Here is a 23,172-nt window from a genome sequence, read left to right as displayed (position 1 = left end):
TGCCTTCCTCTCGAAGTCTGAAGTCGATCCGCACTCCTTGTGTTCTTCGTGTAGGGGCAGTGTTTGTTCCCCTACGGCCACGTGTCCGGAGCGCGAGTCCTCGAACGAGGTGCAGTGGGTGCGATACGGCACCAAGAAGAAGAAGGCTTCCAGGAGATCGCCTAGGAAACCGAGCGTCTCCTCGCCTCTTGCTTCGCCCGGCGCTTCGTCGGATAGACTTTCTCAGCCGCCTTCCCCTACCCAGAGTAGGGGACAAGGTAAGTCAGTTGCGGGGAAGAGGCCCATTGCTCTTCCCCAGGAGTCTGAAATTCCTGATAGTGGGGTTGTGTTGTCGATCCAGGCAAGTGGGGGGCCTGAGGGAGGGACGGGAGTGTGTTCGGAGGACGGGGTCCCGGTGCCAGCAGGGCCCGTCTCTTCTGACGATCCTATGTTGGGAAAGGCTGCTGCACGCTAACCCCCTCCACTATCTAGCTGAGGGTATTTACACCTCTCAAAAGCTTAACGGCTGGTTTTCAGCTTGCGCAGAAATGATACTCCTATGTAAAAAGCTACAGGTTTGTATAGTTAGGAAAAATACAAATTATTTCCAAATTCGTCATATTATGGTTAAGTCTTACATTTATTTTTCCGTCTTACATTTATTTTTCCGTCTTACATTTATTTTTCCTTGCATGTACTATGTGTTTACATCTCATTTTGAATTCAGTGTCACTGATATTTTCAACTTGGATTTCCTTGAAAAATTTCTATAATGCAATATAATTGGTTGTTAATGCAATTTTGCTATCATATTCAGGACTAGTTATATATGATACTACAGTAGAGTATTTGCAGTTTTAGAGAAAAGTCCATTTTGGGTTAAATATTTACCCTGTTTTCTTATTCTAACAAAATAGGATTTTTATTTTTCCTGTTTTCCTATTCTAACAAGATAGAATTTTTAATTTTTCTGATTTTCCTATTCTTTAAAGATGGAATATTTTTTCCTGGTTTCCTATTCTAACAAGATAGGATTTTTATTTTTCCTGGTTTCTTATTCTAACAAGATAAAATTTGCCCAGTTTGTGCATACAGTAACATAGCCCTTACGTCATTCAAGTACCGTTTCCTCTTAGTTACAAAATGACCTCTACCAAATGGATTTTGATACTTGTATGACTTTGTGAAGACATTATTTTGATAGGTCATCTCTTCTAGATTTTTTTCCCTGGAAACCATGCAACCTCTTCATCGATGCCTTCTTGAAATAATAATATTCAGAGCCAGTCACTTAACAACTCTTACCCAAATTTCATTCAATTCTTTTTTTATTTCTTATAAGCATTTTGTTAAAGATGAAAGCAAAAAGGTTTTAGTAGGGTTTGTATTGTCATTGTTATGATTACTCGAATGACTGTGGAAATGACCCCTGCATCTAAATAGTATAGGAAAATTTGAACCTAATTAAACTTATCTTAATATTTGTACGATGACTGTTCTTAAAATGTATAAAGTTATATTGTTTCATGTATCATATTACTGTTTTACAGTTGCTAAATTGATCTAGGGGATACATGATTAATTCTGGAATGTTTTTCCCTCAAATTACAGACTGACATTGAGTGGTCCCTTTTATCTCTCATGTTACATTTGAGCAATAGCCCTACTAATGTGCCAGAGACGGAGGCAGAGCTACATCCTTCCTCAGATGAAAATGCCGCTGTTGCAAGCCCACAAGATATAGTTGAAGAGCAGATTGACTGGGGAGCTTACTTGTTAAAAGGCGAAAAGGAATGTGAATTTGGACCAGAAGATCCTCTTTCGGTGGGCTGATTCTTTACCCTGTCACTTTTTCTGTATGAAGATAAACAAACCTAGATTTTTACATTCTGAAGCTAGAATAATGAAAAAAGTATATTATCGTAGCCATATTTATTTTCCATGTCATTAAAATGGCTGACAAGTTGAAATTAGATTTCTAAAACAATTTATTTATTGTTCTGAGATTTAATTTAATTTTAGTTATAATAATTATTCTAATAGTGCTGAAATTTACAGTAAATCAAAAGGTTCCTTCTAATACAGTATGAAAATTTTTTTTAATCATATTTTCATTAATTTGGTCTCTCATGTAAAGTAAATACAATATTATACAGTGTACTGTATTATGATGAATAGATAAGATTCATCCATCTATACAGTAAATTAAAAGATAATCTAAAAGTTGAGTTGTTCCGTCACTCTACACCAAACCTCGCTATTTATAGGGAATATTACTTCCAGCATAGCTGAAAGGCAAGCCATAAGGTTTAAGCAAGGGACAACTACCCCAACCACTAGTTAGTGGGAGGGTTGGATGGTAGCTGGATACCCTGCTTACTCACACAACTTGGGCTGAGCATCCACTTTGCTTTTGGCTCGGTAGTGTGTAGATGTTTCCGCTCTCTCTCGCCTTAAACTTGACTTGCCATTTGATTGCATGACAACTAATTCTATTTTTTCTCTCCCTTTTCAGAGTGTGTGTTTTTTTTCAATATTAAACTTAGCCGGTGATCATATAAGCTGCAACTCTGTTGCTCGACAGAAAAACCTACGGTCAAAATACGCCAGCGATCGCTATGCAGGTGGGGGTGTACATCAACAGCGCCATCTGTCGAGCAGGTACTTAGTACTCCAAGTAAACAAAGAACCAATTTTCTCTCTGTCGGGCTACCGGCAAGACCTACTAATACGCTGTTACTAACTGGATTAGTTTTCACAACTATTTGGTGAAGTACACTATTCTAGTTTTGAGCTTTCGCTATGCAGGTGTTTTATCTTCATCACAAAACTTGAACTCGTTTTGGATAGATTTAATTAGGGTGACAAAGAGAGTATGGACTCTCTTTCACTTTTAAATGGCCGACCCTTCCCTTAGACGGAAGTGTGTTTAGGTTTTTAGTAATTTTGCTTAACACGTTATAGATCTATATATTTTATATCTCTCCGCCTTTATTAGGCCTCTTCGATTAACTTTCCATTTATTATAAACATATAAAGATAATTTTTATGTTTTGTTTATATGCGACCTTTCCTGATAGTAGGCGGTCCTAACTTGGAACCAAAGTTAATCAACGTTGAGCCCGTTATATCGTATTTAGCCTTTAAAGAATTTAAAACTTTTTAAATTTAATGTTTTATGAAAGAATTTCTTTGATAGTCTTCGTACTGTTTTCAAAGATGAACTAACGTTTAGTTTTTTATGCTACGCAGTTGTTGACGTTCAGGACGTTCAACATGCGCTCTATCGTTACGATAGAGAGAGAGTGTATCACGGTTTCAATTTGCAGTAAGAGTAAATCGATTCTGACGTTTCGTTCATTCTTTCTTAGCTTAAATGTTTTAAATTCTAATTTAAAGGAACTTTTTATTTGGAAAGCCTTTCAGTTTTTTCCTTTAGTCAAATAACATGTTTTTTTGACGATATATAATTGGGCTCTTCTCTTAGGTGCGAAATCAATAGAGAAAGAGAGAGAGAGATAGAGACGGAGGGAGAGAGAGGAGAGAAAACGTTCCGTTCAAGCGGGTAACGTTTTTCTCGTGTTACTCTCGTCCCTAGTCGCTGTACGGGGAAGAAGGTAAAACGTTTCTAGGGTTTTATTCTTGTCCCCAGGCTATGTGCGGTGAGAGATGGTGAGAGATTGTAAACGTAGTTTATTTGAACTAGTGTTTAGTCTCTTTCCCAGCCACTGATTTTTTTTTTTTTTTATCTTTATATATGTTTTCTGTTTTTTGCTAGTATTAATGAGCTGCATTATACGACTGATTTCGCAATTACTACCTTTTAATGAGGGTAGAATTGCGTGTTTCAGGTAGAAATCAGTAAAAGTTTCGATTTCAGTGAAATAAGTGCAAAACAGAAAATCGAAGCGATAAAGTGATATGCGCAAAGTGTTACAGTGTTGCGTCCGAGGGTTCGTCTGTTCGTGCCTGTCGTTCACCTAGTCCGGGACCTCTTGCAAGCTCCCAAGCCCAGGGGAGAAGTAATGTCGAACGACTTATGGGTTCGTCAGGCCTTGATCAACGAACAGACGTTTCCCTCCGTGGTTTCGGGCGTATCTACCCAAGATCGCCCCACCCACACAAAGACGAGAGAGCCCATTTATTTCTCGTCTGCGGAAGAGGTTTCTCGTAAGAAACCATGGACCAAGGTCTCGCAGCTTATTAAGCGCAAGTCGGTCCCTTCCGCGCAAGTCCAACGTCCCAGTTGTAGCCACTGGGTCAGTTCGGACTCGCTGCAGTCTTCCGACGACTGCTCACCTCCTAAGAGAGGCAAAGCGGTACCGCATCAGGCAGTCACACCGACTGTTGCCGCACCTGCTCCTGTAGACCCTAAGTGGTCTTTGCTGCAGACCATGCAGTCTCAGTTAACGTCATTGATGCGGGACTTTCGTGCGGAGAAGGTTGACACTGCACCAACCTGTAGCCTACAACCAACACGGTTGTGCGTCCTGTGGACGCTGAGGCAACCTTCTGCCGCACTCCAGCTGAGAGAGTCCCGCCACCCATGCGTTCCAGTGTACCCTGCCAGCCGCATGTTGACGTTCAGTAACGCACGGAACCTTCCGTTGACGTTTGCGAGGTACAACAACAGTCTAAGTTGTTTTGTTTTGACGCGGTGCGTCAACCTCCGCATTCTAGAGTTGTTTTGACTGCTCAGTATAGACAGTCAAAGCAGTCTCGAGTGAACACTGTATGTCCTCACGCACCTGTTGTGGTTGACAGTTCACAGACTGTCAAGCAGTTACATGACGTTGCCTTCTGGTCTGCTACTAATGCACCAGTGAGAGACTCACTGAGATAACCTAGCTTTTATCGGACAAGGTTCCTGTAGATGAGAAAGTGCTGTTCTCCCTCCTACTGATATTCCCTTGAGGACTCTGTCATTTGGAGAGGAGCCTTAAGCTGCTTAGCCTCCTATGGACTTTAATTAAATCATGATGATTTTTTAAGGATCTTCGTCCGGATCTTGTAACTGCTGCTCCTCGTTCGCCTAAACGTCAGAACTTACACTAGGCCTAGCTACTTCGAAGCCGTTGTTTTTAAGCTAGTGCTCTCTCGCTCTCCTAGAGAGCGTTACGTTGGCTAGGCGACTGGTTTTTGCACCAGGAGGAGTTTTAGGGATACAGCCTTTGATTTCCCTTCTTTTAAACTGGCTTATAGAGCGAGAGTCTGATAGGACACGAGAGAATTCTGGTAGACTCGCCCTGGCGCCTAGCCAGGAGACGCTCCAAGTTGTTTACAGGTCAACTTCTCAACTTTTGTCGAGCCTTTGAAGTTTTGCTGTACTATTATGTCACACATAACAAGGCTTTCAGGGATGGTAAATGGTTCCGCCTCAGTCGCTAACCCCGTCTGTTGCCACACCTGCTCCAATAGACCCTAAATGGGCTTTGCTGCAAGACATGCAGTCCAAGCTTGCGTCCTTGATAGAGGACTTAAATGTGGAGAAGAACCTTCTGGCCAACAACCTTCCAACCGGTTGGTTGTGCGCCCTGTTGACGCTGAGGTAACCTCGCGTCTGCCAGTTGAGGTGGTTCCTCCTTCTGGCCAACAAGCTTCCAACCGGTCGGTTGTGCGCCCTGTTGACGCTGAGGTAACCTACTCGCGTCTGCCAGTTGAGGTGGTTCCTCCACCGATGCGACCCAGTGTGGGTTGCCAGTCGCACGTTGACGTTAAGCGACGCTCGGAGGTGGTTGTTGACGTTCAGGACGTTCAACAACCAGCAGAAGTGACTTGTTGTGACGCAGTGCGTCAACCTCAGCAACCCGGTAGGGTGTTGACTGCACAACCCAGACAGTCTAGACAGTTTCGGGTTGACGCTGTACTTCCTCGCGCACCCATGGTTGTTGACAGTTCACAGACTGTGCAGCAGTTCCATGATATTGCGTCCGGCTCCGTCACGCATCCACCAATGCGACCGGATTCAGCGAGTCAGACGTTGCCCACTCCGTTGCCGTTTCCTCATCAGTTTCGGATGAGGAACCCTCTGATGAGGACGTTGCTGAACAAGACGATCAGCCCCCAGCCCTGCTATCCATCCAGAAGATGCTGAAGAAGGAACGCTGCCCAGTCAGGCTGTGGATGAGTCTGGTAGGGACACTGTCATCCGTGGATCAATTTGTGTCACTAGGAAGACTACACCTCCGTCCTCTTCTATACCATCTAGCTTTTCACTGGAAAAAGGACAAGACGCTAGAAGCGGTCTCGATCCCGGTTTCCGGAAAGATAAAGTCTTGTCTGACTTGGTGAAAGGACTATATCAACCTTAGAGAGGGTCTTCCCCTGACTGTTCAGACTCCCAACCACGTTCTCTTCTCGGACGCATCGGACGTAGGCTGGGGTGCGACATTAGACGGTAGGGAATGCTCGGGATTATGGAACTCGAGTCAAAGGACAATGCATTTCAACTGCAAGGAGCTACTGGCAGTACGTCTGACCTGGAAAAGCTTCAGGTCTCTCCTTCAAGGCAAAGTGGTGGAGGTGAACTCGGACAACACCACGGCTTTGGCGTACATCTCCAAGCAAGGAGGGACCTACTCTCTGACATTGTACGAGATCGCAAGGGACCTCCTCACCTGGTCAAAAGGTCTAGACATATCACTAGTAACGAGGTTCATCCAAGGCAACTTGAATGTCATGGCAGATTGTCTCAGTCGGAAGGGACAAATAATTCCAACAGAATGGACCCTCCACAAGGATGTATGCAAGAGACTTTGGGCCACCTGGGGCCAGCCAACCATAGATCTCTTCGCAACCTCGATGACCAAGAGGCTCCCAATATTTTGCTCACCAATCCCGGACCCAGCAGCAGTTCATATTGATGCCTTTCTACTAGATTGGTCACATCTAGATCTATATGCATTCCCTCCGTTCAAGATTGTCAACAAGGTACTGCAGAAGTTCACCTCTCACGAAGGGACAAGGTTGACGCTAGTTGCTCCCCTCTGGCCCGCGAGAGAATGGTTCACCGAGGTACTTCGATGGCTAGTAGACGTTCCCAGAACACTTCCCATAAGGGTGGACCTTCTACGTCAGCCACACGTAAAGAAGGTACACCAAGGCCTCCACGCTCTTCGTCTGACTGCCTTCAGACTATCGAAAGACTCTCGAGAGCTAGAGGCTTTTCGAAGGAGGCAGCCAGAGCGATTGCTAGAGCAAGGAGAACATCCACCCTTAGAGTCTACCAATCGAAGTGGGAAATCTTCCGAAACTGGTGCAAGTCAGTATCCGTATCCTCGACCAGTACCTCTGTAACTCAAATAGCTGACTTCCTCTTATATCTGAGGAAAGAACAATCTCTTTCAGCTCCCACTATCAAGGGTTACAGAAGCATGTTGGCATCAGTCTTCCGTCACAGAGGCTTAGATCTTTCCAACAATAAAGATCTACAGGACCTCCTTAAGTCTTTTGAGACCACGAAGGAGCGTCGTTTGGTTACACCTGGTTGGAATTTAGACGTGGTACTAAGATTCCTTATGTCAGACAGGTTCGAACCGCTACAATCAGCCTCCCTGAAAGATCTCACCTTAAAGACTCTTTTCCTGGTATGCTTAGCCACAGCTAAAAGAGTCAGTGAGATTCATGCCTTCAGCAAGAACATCGGATTCTCATCCGAAACGGCTACATGTTCTACAACTTGGTTTTCTAGCCAAACACGAGCTGCCTTCTCAGCCTTGGCCAATATCGTTCGATATTCCAAACTTATCGTATGGTTGGAAATGAACTAGAAAGAGTCTTATGTCCTGTAAGAGCTCTTAAGTTCTATTTAAAAACCTTTACGAGGCCCGTCTGAAGCTTTATGGTGTTCAGTTAAGAATCCATCTTTGCCTATGTCAAAGAATGCTTTATCCTATTTTTTCAGACTGTTAATACGAGAAGCTCATTCCCATCTGAATGAGGAAGACCAAGCTTTGCTGAAGGTAAGGACACACGAAGTTAGAGCTGTCGCAACTTCCGTGGCCTTTAAACAAAATAGATCTCTGCAAAGTATAATCGACGCAACCTATTGGAAAAGCAAATCAGTGTTCGCGTCTTTTTATCTTAAGAATGTCCAGTCTCTTTACGAGAACTGCTACACTCTGGGACCATTCGTAGCAACAAGTGCAGTAGTGGGTGAGGGCTCAACCACTACAATTCCCTAATTCCATAACCTTTTTAATCTTTCTCTTGAAATGTTTTATTATTGTTTTTGGGTTGTCCGGAAGGCTAAGAAGCCTTTCGCATCCTACTTGATTTGGCGGGTGGTCAAAGTCATTTCTTGAGAAGCGCCTAGATTAGAGGTTTTGATGAGGTCCTGTTGTATGGGTTGCAACCCTTGATACTTCAGATCCTAGGGGTCGCTCAGCATCCTAAGAGGATCGAGAGGCTCCGTAAGGAAGACGTACTTAAAAAGGCAGAGTAATTGTTCAAGTCGACTTCCTTACCAGGTACTTATTTATTTTATGTTTGTTATTTTGAATAACTGCTAAAATGAAATACAAAATACTTAGCTCATAATAATGTAAACATGTTATGCTGGTCTTTACCCACCCCCCTGGGTGTGAATCTGCTTATATGATCACCGGCTAAGTTTAATATTGAAAAATGTTATTTTTATTAATAAAATAAATTTTTGAATATACTTACCCGGTGATCATATATTAAAGGACCCTCCCTTCCTCCCCAATAGAGACCCAGTGGACCGAGGAGAAAATTGGTTCTTTGTTTACTTGGAGTACTAAGTACCTGCTCGACAGATGGGGCTGTTGATGTACACCCCCACCTGCATAGCGATCGCTGGCGTATTTGGACCGTAGGTTTTTCTGTCGAGCAACAGAGTTGCAGCTTATATGATCACCGGGTAAGTATATTCAAAAATTTATTTTATTAATAAAAATAACATTTTTCTGACCGGGCTCATGCTCACCTGTCTTGGACCCGAAGGCCACTCCTGTGGTACCTTTATGTCCACCTGTGAGATGGATCCTCACTAGCTGTGTCTGTCGTGCTGAGGTCAATGGTGTGACCAGGATAGCATTTGTCCTGAGTGTCGGGAGGGGTTTACCTGCCATTGGGAGAGGTTTGGTTTTGGAAAAAGAAGTATGTGAGATTCTTCTCCTCCTTTTTCTCCCTGATCTCTTCCCGAAGCTGCTCCTCGACCGGTCCTCTGTGGGGAATGCCCGAGTAGCAGTGCAGCCCTATTAACCCCAAGACAATCTCAATGATTAAGAGGCGGTACCGTTTCCCCTGGCGAAACGGTGCCATCCCTTCCCCCTGGGAGCGCCTGGTCTTTTCTGGTTTGTTGCAGATGTGGCCGTCACTGAGTGTAGATGGTCCCCTGTCGAGAGAAGTTCTGTTCGAACTCCTTCAATTGGGTGCTGATAGGAAGGGTGCACTGACTTTCTCAGAGGTTGATCCTTCGAATTTGAGCGGCAGCACCAGACGATCATGGTGTTGCCACCCGCCACTCGGACTTTTGGTCCCCTGCTGTGGCCGCTCGCCACTTGGACTTTTCGTCCCCTGCTGTGGCTGATGCCGAAGACGGCGCTAGTCCCCCTGCTGAATCTGGGGGAGATCAAAACAATTACCAGACCTGTGAGTAGCTTCACTTATGATTTGCTTACAGCCTGATTCAGAGGCAAAGACTAAAGAGTCATGTCGATCGGTAGGGTAAACAGAAATTAACCACTCCCTATGGTGAGCATTGAAATCACCAACAAAGACAAAAGAGGCCTTTCTATCATCTTCTTGTATCTTAGCCTTAATGGTAAGAAGACAATTAAAGATAGAATCACCGAACACAAATAGAAGTTGTTATTCCTGCCACAAACTTTTATCACCTAAATTTCATGACACCCAAATTCATAGCAGTACTTATGAGAAGTAGGGTACTCAGTCCTAATGTACACCGCCATTCCCCTGGCCCTAGGGATGGCATCGCTTTTCAACATTATTGGTTTCTTAAAACCAGTTATAAGGAGCTCAGATGAGCACGAAAGAATATCCTACTGTCTGGACGCAACTGTAAGGTCTTGAATATTTGCATGAAGACCACGAATATTGCAATACAGTAGTCGACATCGACGAAATCTAGGGCGTACTGGTCCCTAATTTTGCTCAATGTCTCCAGACAGCATAAGAATTAATGGTAATAAAAAAGATACATCATACATAAAAACTAAATTAACAATAATAATAACAAAAACAATATGTACCTAAATATGAATAAAGTGATTGATCAAACCCATAGAATATAGAAAAAAAAAATTGGGGAAAAATGGTCAACATGGAGGAGCCGATACTCCATGCAAGGCTAAATACCCTTCAAGATAGCCAATTCAACTGAAGGGAGGACAGCATGGATGGTTTTGGAAAGAAAGAGAATCGGATAAGGAAAATACAACCTCTTGATAAACCACCAGGCATCCATGGCCCTTCTATTATGTCTGCCCAACACACCATTCCAAAAAACAAGAGGAAGAAATAAGAATAGTGTGCTCGAGTTTACCCTCAAGCAAGAGAACTCTAACCCAAGACTGTGGAAGATCATGGTACAAAGGCTATGGCACTACCCAAGACTAGAGAACAATGGTTTGATTTTGGAGTGTCCTTCATCTAGAAGAGCTGCTTACCATAGCTAAAGAGTCTCTTCTTCCCTTACCTAGAGGAAAGTAGCCACTGAACAATTACAGTATAGTAATTAGCCTCTTGAGCAAAGAGGAAGTATTTGGTAATTTCAGTGTTATCAGCTGTATGAGGAAAGACGAGAATGTGAAGAGAATAGGCCAGACTATTCGGTGTATGTGTAAGCAAAGAAAAATTGAGCCCTAACCAGAGAAAAGGATTGAATGTATTACTGCTGGCCAGTCAAAGGATCCAATAACACTCTAGCGGTAGTATCTCAATGGGTGGCTGGTGCCCTGGCCAGCCTACTACTTAGAAGTGTGGAATAAAAGGTGTTACAACTGGCTCTTCTACTTCATTCTTTTCCCCTTCTTGTGGGGACAAGCGGTCGAATCATTTCATGGTGGTGAGGCCAGATGCGGGCAAGTTAAACTTTAGAGCACCATTCTTCATTTCCAAAGAAGTATTAGTATACAGTATCTCTCCATCCCCCATGCAAGCATGGGATTGCAAATCCTATACCAATCCATCAGTCATGTACTGTATTTGGTATTTGATTCTGACATTCCCTTTTCGGGAGGGCCTCCTCTTGACTTATCTAGTACAGTTTCTATTGTACATCCCAGTGCTTATCAGTTTTTCATCCTTATGGAAAACGTATCACGCACTGAACACTTCCAGGGAAGAGTCAGAATCTTTCAGTTTTGGTTCTAGAGGATTTTCAACTCCACAAGGAGTGAGTCTCCCTAATTATAAGATAAGGATTTCTATGCCGCATAGTAACAAATAACAAATTTTTAAAATAATTTGCATTTTTCCAAGCCATACAAACCGGAGTCCTTTAATATAAACTTCCCCACTTGAGTCCTGAGCTGAAGGATCAAAATGTGAATACTGTATTCTCAAACTGGAAGGGGTCTGTGGGGTGGCTTTTCGCTCCACTTTGATGTAAATGATCTTCAATGTCACGATGCCAGAGAACCCAAAATAAATCAATCGATTATTCTTGCCCCACTCCTTCGACAGTTGGTAAATTGTTCGTTAACAATTTTCATACAGATTCTAGCCTGGGCTGAAGTAATCTCCCTAATTAAAGGACGCTGGTTTGTATAGCTAGGAAAAACAAAAGTTTCTTAAATATTTTATATATTATTTGAGAAGTATATTACAATAAGAACGTGACAGTTTTCTAATTGTTACTATGTTTGCTAATTTATAAGATATTCTAGGATTGGTCTGACAGTGAGGAAGAGGACTACTTGAGATCAAGAAAAAACACCCTCAGTTACAAAAGTTATGCTGAAGAGGAACTTTTTCTCAAGCCCATGTCAAGAACAAAAATTAAGGCTATAAACTTGTTAGAGCAATCTCATCGAGCAAAATCATGGATATCTGAGAATACCCAGATGCCGTATTGGAAAGGACCTTGCTACCAGCATGAAACAACATCTTCACACCCTGCAGCAAATGTAGCTAGTGTTTGGTATGTATGAGAGTTTTTTTTGCTTGATTTTTGGTTTTATATGTTATTTATTGGATTTTTGTCTTTGGGTTAGCCAAGAAATTAATTCTTTACACGTTCTGTCTTGTGCTCTTTGATATTTACTGCCTGTTGAACATCATATCTCTGGAACTTTCTCACTAGTGATGTTGACTTTGAAGAATAAGTTTATTCCTACTCGGATACAAACTTCCAAGTCATTTATGTTTGGTTACTACTAATCAAAATTTGGTTGATTGCATCATGCCTCGGGGTTGGTAAACGCAGTGCATGCGCAAGGAGCAAGTGGGAGGTTGGTCAGCATCTCCTCACAACACTGCTAGTCGCTAAGTGAAGAGGTTGTTTTCTCACTTCCACTCTACGATTGAGTCTTTTGCATTCATCTCACCTACCCTTTTAATGTGTAGCGCTCTTGACTTGTGTTTTATCTTTAGCTCATTGTCATTTGAATCTCTACTCGGTAATTGTGAGTGCTTATGGCCAGTAAATCTCGGTTTGTTTAGTCACTGAATACAAATCCTATCTCTCTTTATAGGTAATTTACTTTTAGCGAAGCTGGAAGACTAGCTATAAGACTTTCCGTGAGGTGTAACTACCCACCGCTAGTTAGAGGGAGACTAGGAGGTAGTACCGGCTACGCTGCTCACACAAACACATGTTCTATCGTCATTTTGACTGACTTTTTTAATCTTTCTCATAGCAGGTGTGACTTGCTGTTAAGGTTCGGCATCCGAACTTGTCCAGGACCTGAAGGGTGTCAATGTGGCACCTTCATGTCCGCGGTCGAGACCGACTCTCACTCCAGAGGACACGCTTGTAGGCAGAACTCGCCTGCTGCAGAATGTCAGGAGTAGACAGCCTCCTAGTGGGAGAGATTTGGCAGATGACTCAGGAAAGGTGAAGAAACATTGACTGCCTTCATCTTGATATCCATGCGACTCCTGCTCGCTCGGTTTCCCCTTTGGAACTATAGAGTAGAAGCAGTGGCTGTTTGACCCCTGGACAATCCTTAAGCTTAAAGGACACTGCCGCTTCCCCTAGCGAAGCGGCGCTGCCCTCTGCCAAAGGGCAGTATTTCTCCGTTGACGACATCCTTCGTCTTCGGTCTTCTTTAGGAATTGCAGGTCCCCCGTCCAAGGAAGGTCTTCTGGAGTTGATCCAGTTAGGGACAGAGGAAGCGGACACTGGCTTCCTCAGAGGTTGCCCTTGGTCTTCCTCCCGGAGACTCTGGAGGTATTGCACCCGCAAAGTCTAGTGTCCCCACCTTGGTCTGTCTCTTTGCCCCCTCTCCTACCGTTTGCTCATGTGGCCTCGGCACTTGTGCAAGAGTGGGTTCGGTCTAGCACTCCTTGGAGGGCTCAGTCGGGAAGGCTAAATGCGGCTGATCCTGAGCAGCTTGACCTTGGTCTTGTGCATTAGATCACTGACGATGAGACACTCGCTCAGCCTGCGGAGGGGTTGTGAAGTCCGAAGCATCATCCTGTCCTTCTCAAGGGGAAGCACCTTTCTCGTTTGCGAGTTAGGTCTTCCCCCGAGTGGTCTCTTCAGAGTGGCGCTACGGAAAGGGTTTTGGATTTATCCATTCCTTTTTCTAGCACATTGGAGCAATGCTCTTCGGACTGAGAACGAAGGAGATAGTGCGTAGGCTGATCGCAGCTGCTCTCTCACCATTATTTGTAGGTAGTAGGTTGGCCAAGGCACCAGCCACTTGTTGAGATACTACTGCTAGAGAGTTATTGGGTCCTTTGACTGGCCAGCCAGTACTACATTGGATCTTTCTCTGGCCAGCCAGTACTACATTGGATCTTTCTCTCTCTGGTTACGGCTCATCACACATCATTATGGTAAATCTTTTTTCTTATCAATGTTATCATGATAAATCATTGTTATTTAATGGCATAAAAAGAAACATTTCTCATCCAATCACATCATATTTATAAAAATGCATAAGAAATCATTAATCCCTCGCCGTCATGTTTATCGGACTCGTCTCTCATTATCTAGCGTTCCTCGTCCAGTCCCTGTACCGAATCTTAATGCTGGATTGTGCAGGACTGCTTGCCAAACTCCTTCGGGAGTATTGATGAGTAACGCTTATGTAGCTGTGGCGCATGAACAGGTAAACTTGAATGAAGCAAGATCTCTTACTGACGAGGGTTTAGCGAACTAGAGTGTTTTCCAACTCCAGCGTATGATCAAGTTGACTCATGGCAGAGTAGACTGCAGTTCGACAAGAAAGCTTTACGCTTCATCTCGCACCCATCTACCTGTTGAGGTTCGAGGGCGAGCTTCTCTCACTGATGACTACGCACAGACATCTGACTTCAAGCCTTACTTCAACGTGTGAGCGCATTTTTTCATCACGTGATCACAAGCAAGGAAATCCTAACCTCAGTTCACCAGGAAAGATGAGCACGCTCGCCAGGAGAACACTTAACAGTAGTAGCTCGTCTACAAACCCTGGTGGATTTAGAAAAATGCTCTCTACTGATTTGGTATGACTCGAGTCCTGTATTTCTGGGTCGACCTGTGGCGGCCGGTGAAAAGAGTCCTTCTTATATTTCTTTTCTGATAAAACCTTCCAATTATACTAGTGAAAGATAAAAGCATGGAATGCTGAGGTTACAACCCTCGCGCGAGCACCTTTTGGGTGTCGTGTATAAAGCAAAGGCGCGTGAAATCCACTATTCACAGGTTGTCTTCCATTTAGTTAATTCCTTCGTCAAAGGGATGGGCCGATACAAAGGCCCTAGCCAACCACCAGCGCCACACCACCCACGCCACAACGCGAGCGCCATCTGAACATCATCCTTCTTTTTGGACTAGTTAGTGTGGAATTTTTTTGTGGTGCTCTCGGCCTTTTAACATTCGTGGATTTATTTTGTCATGTCCGAAGCTCCATCTTCACACATTCCAATGTTAAGTACCATAGTTTGCTTTGACAGCTTTTTATAGTACCGGGCTTTTGTTTTATATCCAGTATAGTTTGTTTTATTATTCCCGTCTGGCCCTTCACGGCGACCATTGTTTGTTCACTTGTTTGGTAATTCATCTTTGTCTGCCCGTTTAGTACTCTGTCACTTAGGTTCTTGGTTAAGTCCCTGGCCTTATGCCTTTAGAACCGTTATTATTTTTGTGTTTTTATGCTCATGGAACTTTTTGCTAGCAAGTCCAGCCTACGAACGAGATAGCGGTCTAGCTTTGTTATTGTTTAGTACCCGTTTGTCACTCGGCTGTGCTATTTATTTTAATTTTTTCAATATTTAACTTAGCCGGTGATTATAATAGCTGCAGCTCTGCTGCTCGACAGAAAACTCTACGGAAAAAATCCGCCAGCGATCGCTATACAGGTAGGGGGTGTACTTCAACAGCGCCATCTGTCGTCCAGATACCCAGTACTCATTGTAAACAAAGAACTCAATTTTCTCTCTGTCGTGCTACCGGCAAGACCTACTAATTCGCTGTTGCTAACTGGATTTGTTTTCACAACTATTTGGTGAAGTACACTATTCTAGTTTTGAGCTTTCGCTGTGCAGGTTTTCTCTTCAATAAATCCTTGCATTCTTTTTTTGATTACGGATTATTTGTTGATGACTTTGGATAGTTTTTGAATTCCCCTTTGACCAATTCAAAATGGCTGACCCTTCTCAAGTCCCAAAATTTAGGAAGTGTAATGCTAGGGACTGTTCTAGGCGTCTTCCGAAGGCCTCTATCGACCCTCACACAGCTTGTTCCAATTGTCGGGATAAAACCTGTCAATTGAAAGATCGATGTGAGGAATGCGTTGGGCTTTCGGAATTCGATTTTATCGAATTCCAAAAATATACACGTAGGCTAGAGAGAGATAGAGTTAGGAGAAGTTCTTCTCGTTTGTTGAATTTTCCTCTCCTCATGCCCCACAACCTATTCCTTCCCCTGTAGTGGTTGCTCCTAATCCCCCTTCTGGCACTTCGATGGCTGATATGATGCGTGCCATCCAAGCTCTGGGTGAGAGAGTTGAGTCCCTTGCTAGTGACCGTAACCAGCTCATGGCGGACGTCAAGGAGCTGAAGTGTAAAAGTGCAGTAGGAAGTGATAAAGTGAGTGATAGTGTTGTGGATAGTGTTGCGCTTGAGGGTTCGTCTGTTCGTGCCTGTCGTCCTCCTAGTCCGGGACCTCTTGCAAGCTCCCAAGTCCAGGGGAGAAGCAATGTCGTACGACAAATGGGTTCGAGAGGCTTTAATCAGCGAACAGACGTTCCCTCCGTGGTTTCGGGCGTATCTACCAAAGATCGCCCCTACCACACAAAGACGAGAGAGCCCATTTATACCTCGTCTGCGGAAGAGTTTTCTCGCAAGAAACCATGGACCAAGGTCTCACGACCGTTAAAGCGCAAGTCGGTCTCTTCCGCGCAAGTCCAACGGCCCAGCTGTAGCCACTGGGTCAGTTCGGACTCGCTGCAGTCTTCCGATGACTGCTCACCTCCTAAGAGAGGCAAAGCGGTACCGCCTCAGACAGTTACACCGTCTGTCGCCGCACCTGCTCCAGCAGAACCTAAGTGGTCTTTGCTGCAGAGCATGCAGTCCCAATTAACGTCTCTGATGCAGGACTTGCGTGCGGAGAAGGTTGCTGCTGCACCAGCTAGTACAGCCTCTTGCCTACAACCAACCACACACTCGGTTGTGCGTCCTGTGGACGCTGAGGCGACCTTCTTGCGCACTCCAGTTGAGAGAGTTCCGCCACCCATGCGTTCCAGTGTACCCTGCCAGCCGCATGTTGATGTTCAGCGACGCACGGAGCCTTCCGTTGACGTTCGCGAGGTACAACAACCGTCAGAGTTGTTTTGTTTTGACGCGGTGCGTCAACCTCCGCAACCCAGTGTGGTTGCCACTGCTCACCCACATCAGGCTAGACAGTCTGGAGTAGACGCTGTGCGTCCCCGCGCTGCTATGGTTGTTGCCAGCTCACAGACTGGGCAACAGTTCCATGACGTTGCGTCCGGCTCAGTCACGCATGCACCCGTGCGACCGGACTCAGCTAACCAGCCGTTACCTACTCCATTGCCGCTTCCCCCTCAATTCTCGGATGATGGACTTTCGGATGATGATGGTGCTGCTCACGTTGATGAACCACATTCGGATCTTGACGAGCCTAAGTCCACGCAACCCTCTTTGGACTTTAGAAAGGTTTTAGCTCTGTTCAAAGAGATGTTTCCGGACCAGTTTGTGTCTGTGGCTCCGCGCTCTCCTCCGTCAGAGTTTGTTTTAGGTATGCCGTCATCCTCGCCTGCCTTTACTAGACTCGTCCTCGCACGCTCGTCCAAGAGAGCTTTACGAGTGATAGGAGAATGGATGCAGTCCAAAAAGAGTCTAGGGAAGACAGCCTTTACGTTTCCCCCTGCTAGACTCTCTTCTAGATCGAGCGTCTGGTATGCCACGGGAGAAGTTCTCGGCTTGGGAGTTCCTGCCTCTGCCCAGGGCGACTTCTCAAGTCTTGTAGACTCTCCCTGCAGGCTAGCCATGAGACGCTCAAAAATATGTTGGTCATCTTCGGACCTGGACCACCTTTTGAAAGGGATATTTAGAGCCTTCGAGGTCTTCAACTTTTTAGACTGGTGTCTGGGAGCTCTAAGCAGGAAGATCTCTCCGACAGAGAAGGAGACTTCCTTGCTCATCATGTCCTGCATGGACAAGGCCGTACGTGACGGGTCTAATGAGCTTGCTGCATCGTTCGTGTCCGGAGTCCTCAAGAAGCGTGAGAACCTTTGCTCTTTCCTGTCAGCTGGCGTTACACCTTGCCAAAGATCCGAACTTCTGTTTGCTCCTCTTTCTAAGTGCCTCTTTCCAGAGGACTTGATTAAGGAGATTGCTGCTTCTTTAATACAGAAGGATACTCATGATCTGGTTGCGTCCTCTGCTCGCAAAGCCACCCCTTTGCCTACCTTGTCAGCTAGACCAAGGATGGACACTCCAGCGTCCCGATTTATTCCGCCCTTTCGTGGCAGAGCCTCCAGCAGAGGAGGTGCTCGTGCCGAAGGGAGACGTGGAAAGAAGAAAGGAACCAAGTCCTTTAAAGGCAGAGTCTGACTGCCAGCTTTTTCAGACAGCAGTGGGAGCCAGACTCAAGAACTTCTGGCAGACCTGGGAGAAGAGAGGCGCAGATGCACAATCTGTGAAGTTGCTCAGAGAGGGGTACAAGATCCCGTTTGTACGAAAACCCCCTCTAGCAACGTCTCCCATCGATCTCTCTCCCAGGTACAGAGAGGAAGACAAGAGATGAGCATTGAAACAGGAAGTGTCTCTCTTACTAGAGAAGGGAGCGGTAGTCAAAGTCCTGGACCATCAAACCCCGGGCTTCTACAACCGTCTCTTCTTAGTGGCAAAGAAGACAGGAGGGTGGAGGCCGGTGCTAGACGTCAGTGCGCTGAATGTCTTTGTCACAAAGCAGACGTTCTCCATGGAGACCACAAAGTCCGTTCTAGCAGCGGTCAGAAGGGAAGACTGGATGGTCTCTTTAGACCTAAGGGACGCATACTTCCACGTCCCCATCCACCCAGACTCCCAACCTTTTCTGAAATTTGTTTACGAAAAGGTTGTCTACCAGTTTCAAGCCCTGTGCTTTGGCCTAAGCACAGCTCCTCTTGTGTTTACGAGGCTGATGAGGAATGTAGCCAAATTCCTTCATTTAGCGGACATCCGAGCCTCCCTCTATTTGGACGACTGGCTTCTAAGAGCTTCTTCCAGTCGTCGCTGTCTGAAGGATCTAAAGTGGACTCTAGATCTGACCAAGGAATTGGGTCTCCTTGTCAATTTGGAAAAGTCTCAAGTGGTCCCATCCCAAACTATTGTGTATTTAGGGATGGAGATTCACAGTCTAGCTTTTCGGGCTTTTCCGTCGGCCCCCAGAACAAGCCAAGCCCAGTTATGCATCCAGAACATGCTGAAGAAGGAACGATGTTCAGTCAGACAGAGGATGAGTCTGATAGGGACACTATCATCCCTGGAACAGTTCGTATCGTTAGGAAGACTACATCTCCGTCCTCTTCAATATCACCTTGCTGTTTACTGGAAAAAGGACAAGACGCTAGAAGCGGTCTCGATCCCCATTTCCGAGAAGATGAAGTCTTGCCTGACTTGGTGGAAGGACAGTATCAGCCTCAGAGAGGGTCTGCCCCTGGCTGTTCAAACTCCCAACCACGTTCTCTTCTCGGACGCATCGGACACAGGCTGGGGCGCGACATTAGACGGTCGGGAATGCTCGGGAACTTGGAACTCGAGTCAAAGGACAATGCATATCAACTGCAAGGAGCTACTGGCAGTTCATCTGGCCTTGAAAAGCTTCAAGTCTCTCCTTCAAGGCAAATTGGTGGAGGTGAACTCGGACAACACCACGGCTTTGGCGTACATCTCCAAGCAAGGAGGGACCCACTCTATGACGTTGTACGAGATCGCAAGGGACCTGCTCACCTGGTCAAAAGGTCAAAACATTTCGCTAGTAACGAGGTTCATCCAAGGCAACTTGAATGTCATGGCAGATTGTCTCAGTCGGAAGGGACAAATCATTCCAATAGAATGGACCCTACACAAGGATGTGTGCAAGAGACTTTGGGCCACATGGGGCCAGCCAACCATAGATCTCTTCGCAACCTCGATGACCAAGAGGCTCCCAATATATTGCTCACCAATCCCGGACCCAGCAGCAGTTCATATAGATGCCTTTTTCCTAGATTGGTCACATCTAGACCTATATGCATTCCCCCCGTTCAAGATTGTCAACAAGGTACTGCAGAAGTTCGCCTCTCACGAAGGGACAAGGTTGACATTAGTTGCTCCCCTCTGGCCCGTGAGAGAATGGTTCACCAAGGTACTTCGATGGCTAGTGGACGTTCCCAGAAGTCTTCCTCTAAGGGTGGACCTTCTACGTCAGCCACACGTAAAGAAGGTACACCAAGGCCTCCACGCTCTTTGTCTGACTGCCTTCAGACTATCGAAAGACTCTTGAGAGCTAGAGGCTTTTCGAAGGAGGCAGCCAGGGCGATTGCTAGAGCAAGGAGGACATCCACCCTTAGAGTCTACCAATCGAAGTGGGAAGTCTTCCGAAACTGGTGCAAGTCAGTATCTGTATCCTCGACCAGTACCTCTGTAACTCAAATAGCTGACTTCCTTTTATACCTGAGGAAAGAACGATCTCTTTCAGCTCCCACTATCAAGGGTTACAGAAGCATGTTGGCATCAGTCTTCCGTCACAGAGGCTTAGATCTTTCCAACAATAAAGATATACAGGACCTCCTTAAGTCTTTTGAGACCACGAAGGAGCGCCGTTTGGCTACACCTGGTTGGAATTTAGACGTGGTACTAAGATTCCTCATGTCAGAAAGGTTCGAGCCGCTACAATCAGCCTCCTTTAAAGATCTCACCTTAAAGACTCTTTTCTTGGTTTGCTTAGCCACAGCTAAAAGAGTCAGTGAGATTCACGCCTTCAGCAGGAACATCGGATTTACATCTGAAACGGCTACATGTTCTCTACAACTTGGTTTTCTAGCCAAAAACGAGCTACCTTCTCGTCCTTGGCCGAAATCGTTCGATATTCCAAGCCTATCGAATATGGTTGGAAATGAACTAGAAAGAGTCTTATGCCCTGTGAGAGCTCTTAAGTTCTATTTAAGACGAACTAAACCTTTACGAGGACAGTCAGAAGCTTTATGGTGTTCAGTTAAGAAACCATCTTTGCCTATGTCAAAGAATGCTTTATCCTATTTTATCAGACTGTTAATACGAGAAGCTCATTCACATCTGAGTGAGGAAGACCAAGCTTTGCTGAAGGTAAGGACACATGAAGTTAGAGCTGTCGCAACTTCAGTGGCCTTTAAACAAAATAGATCTCTGCGAAGTATAATGGACGCAACCTATTGGAGAAGCAAGTCAGTGTTCGCGTCTTTATACCTTAAAGATGTCCAGTCTCTTTACGAGAACTGCTACACTCTGGGACAATTCGTAGCAGCGAGTGCAGTAGTGGGTGAGGACTCAACCACTACAATCCCCTAATTCCATAACCTTTTTAATCTTTCTCTTGAAATGTTTTTTATTGTTGTTTTTGGGTTGTCCGGAAGGCTAAGAAGCCTTTCGCATCCTGGTTGATTTGGCGGGTGGTCAAATTCTTTTCTTGAGAAGCGCCTAGATTAGAGGTTTTGATGAGGTCCTGTGGTATGGGTTGCAACCCTTGATACTTCAGATTCTAGGGGTCGCTCAGCATCCTAAGAGGATCGCGAGGCTCCGTAAGGAAGACGTACTTAAAAAGGCAGAGTAATTGTTCAAGTCGACTTCCTTACCAGGTACCTATTTATTTTGTTTTTGTTATTTTGATAACTTCTAAAATGAAATAAAAAAATCCTTAGCTCATAATGATGTAAACATTTATTGCTGGTCTCTACCCACCCCCCTGGGTGTGAATCAGCTATTATAATCACCGGCTAAGTTAAATATTGAAAAATGTTATTTTGATAATAAAATAAATTTTTGAATATACTTACCCGGTGATTATAAATTAAAGGACCCTCCCTTCCTCCCCAATAGAGACGCAGTGGACCGAGGAGAAAATTGAGTTCTTTGTTTACAATGAGTACTGGGTATCTGGACGACAGATGGCGCTGTTGAAGTACACCCCCTACCTGTATATCGATCGCTGGCGGATTTTTTCCGTAGAGTTTTCTGTCGAGCAGCAGAGCTGCAGCTATTATAATCACCGGGTAAGTATATTCAAAAATTTATTTTATTATCAAAATAACATTTTATCAGATGCTATTCTTCGTTCGTAGTCTTATCTTGATGTACATTTTTATTTTATACGTTTATAATAGTGTTGTGTGATTGTTAGTCCTGATATTGTGTCCAAGAGAGCGAGAGCTTGGCGTCCCCATTTTCTGTTCGCAGGCACGAGTTACCCCTTTCTCTCGTTTTCTTTCTTAGCTCCGGTGGGTGAGCGGATTTCCCGTTTTCCGTTTTGTGCGTTCAACGGGTTCTCCCTCCCTCACCTCTCCCCCTCTGGGTGTATGATAACTTACGAGTTATTTATTTTTGGTTACTTTTCAATTGTTAGCGTTATTTTAGGTCGGTGTTTCGTCCTTTCCCCGTTACGGTTCGGGAGTAGTTATGAACGTTTTCCACTCCGCCTTGAGTTCTACTCCGGCATGAGGGATTCTCAATGACTTTCGTTCTATTGTTATATTTATATATTGTTTACTACATGGGACGGGCTTCATATTGTTTAGATACGACCCTCCGGTGGCCCTTACTGCGGTCTCAGGCTACGGCCATATCCACAATAGCCTTTGTTATTACAATTGTGTTTTTTAAATATTAAACTTAGCCGGTGAATATATAATAGCTGACGTCTCCGACGGCTCGACAGATTCCAAAAACTCGCGAGCGATCGCCGTGAAGGTTGCGGGTGTGCCCACCAGCGCCGACTATCGGCCAGATACCGCATATACTTGTAAACAGCTCCAGTTCTTCTCTGTCGGTTTCATCGACAAGTTGATTCCACTCGCTTTATGACCTCGAGTTTTCTACCGAATTGGTGAAGTACTTGGATTTGGTTTTATTGCTTTCGCCGTGTTGGATTATTCAATACTATCTTCAAAAGAAATGCTTTTGAAAGGAGAGGAAAAGTGTTTTGCCCTTACTTTTTTATCTATGGTTTTTCCATAGAGTAAAGATGGCCGACCCTTCCCTCAGTGTACGGAAGTGTGGTTAAGGCTTTTAGTAATTATTTTATCAACAATAATTTATAACGAGATAATTATAGATTTTCCTCTATATATTTTATATCTCATCCGCCTTTATTAGGCCTCTTCGATTAGATAAATTTTATGTTTTGTTTATATGCAGCCTTTACCTATTCCTCCCCTAGTCCGAGATGTAGGCGGTCCTAACTTGGAAACCGAAGTTAAACAACGTTGAGCCCATTCAACTTTTATTTTCGTTAAGTTTAAATCATTTGCTCTGTAAGAGTTATGAAATGAATATTTTTTAGAAAATATTTTAAGAAATATATTCTTTGAATAGTCTTCG

The 23,172-nt window shown here is 44.6% G+C and overlaps 1 protein-coding gene across 1 annotated transcript in view; it reads left to right on the top strand.

Moving 5' to 3' along the window:
* LOC137630269 (gamma-tubulin complex component 5-like) overlaps window positions 1-23,172 on the top strand; it is a 163,847-nt gene that overhangs the window by 29,991 nt on the left and 110,684 nt on the right. Inside the window, exons 3-4 of the mRNA XM_068361719.1 lie at window positions 1,591-1,803; window positions 11,853-12,106. Coding sequence (XP_068217820.1) covers window positions 1,591-1,803; window positions 11,853-12,106 — 467 coding nt within the window. The remainder of the gene's footprint in view (window positions 1-1,590; window positions 1,804-11,852; window positions 12,107-23,172) is intronic.

This window comes from Palaemon carinicauda, chromosome 38 (genome assembly GCF_036898095.1).
Source record: "Palaemon carinicauda isolate YSFRI2023 chromosome 38, ASM3689809v2, whole genome shotgun sequence".
NCBI classification, from domain to species: domain Eukaryota; kingdom Metazoa; phylum Arthropoda; class Malacostraca; order Decapoda; family Palaemonidae; genus Palaemon; species Palaemon carinicauda.
The sequence above is the reverse complement of the archived record's forward strand: the minus strand, read 5'-3'. Positions and strand labels throughout refer to the sequence as shown.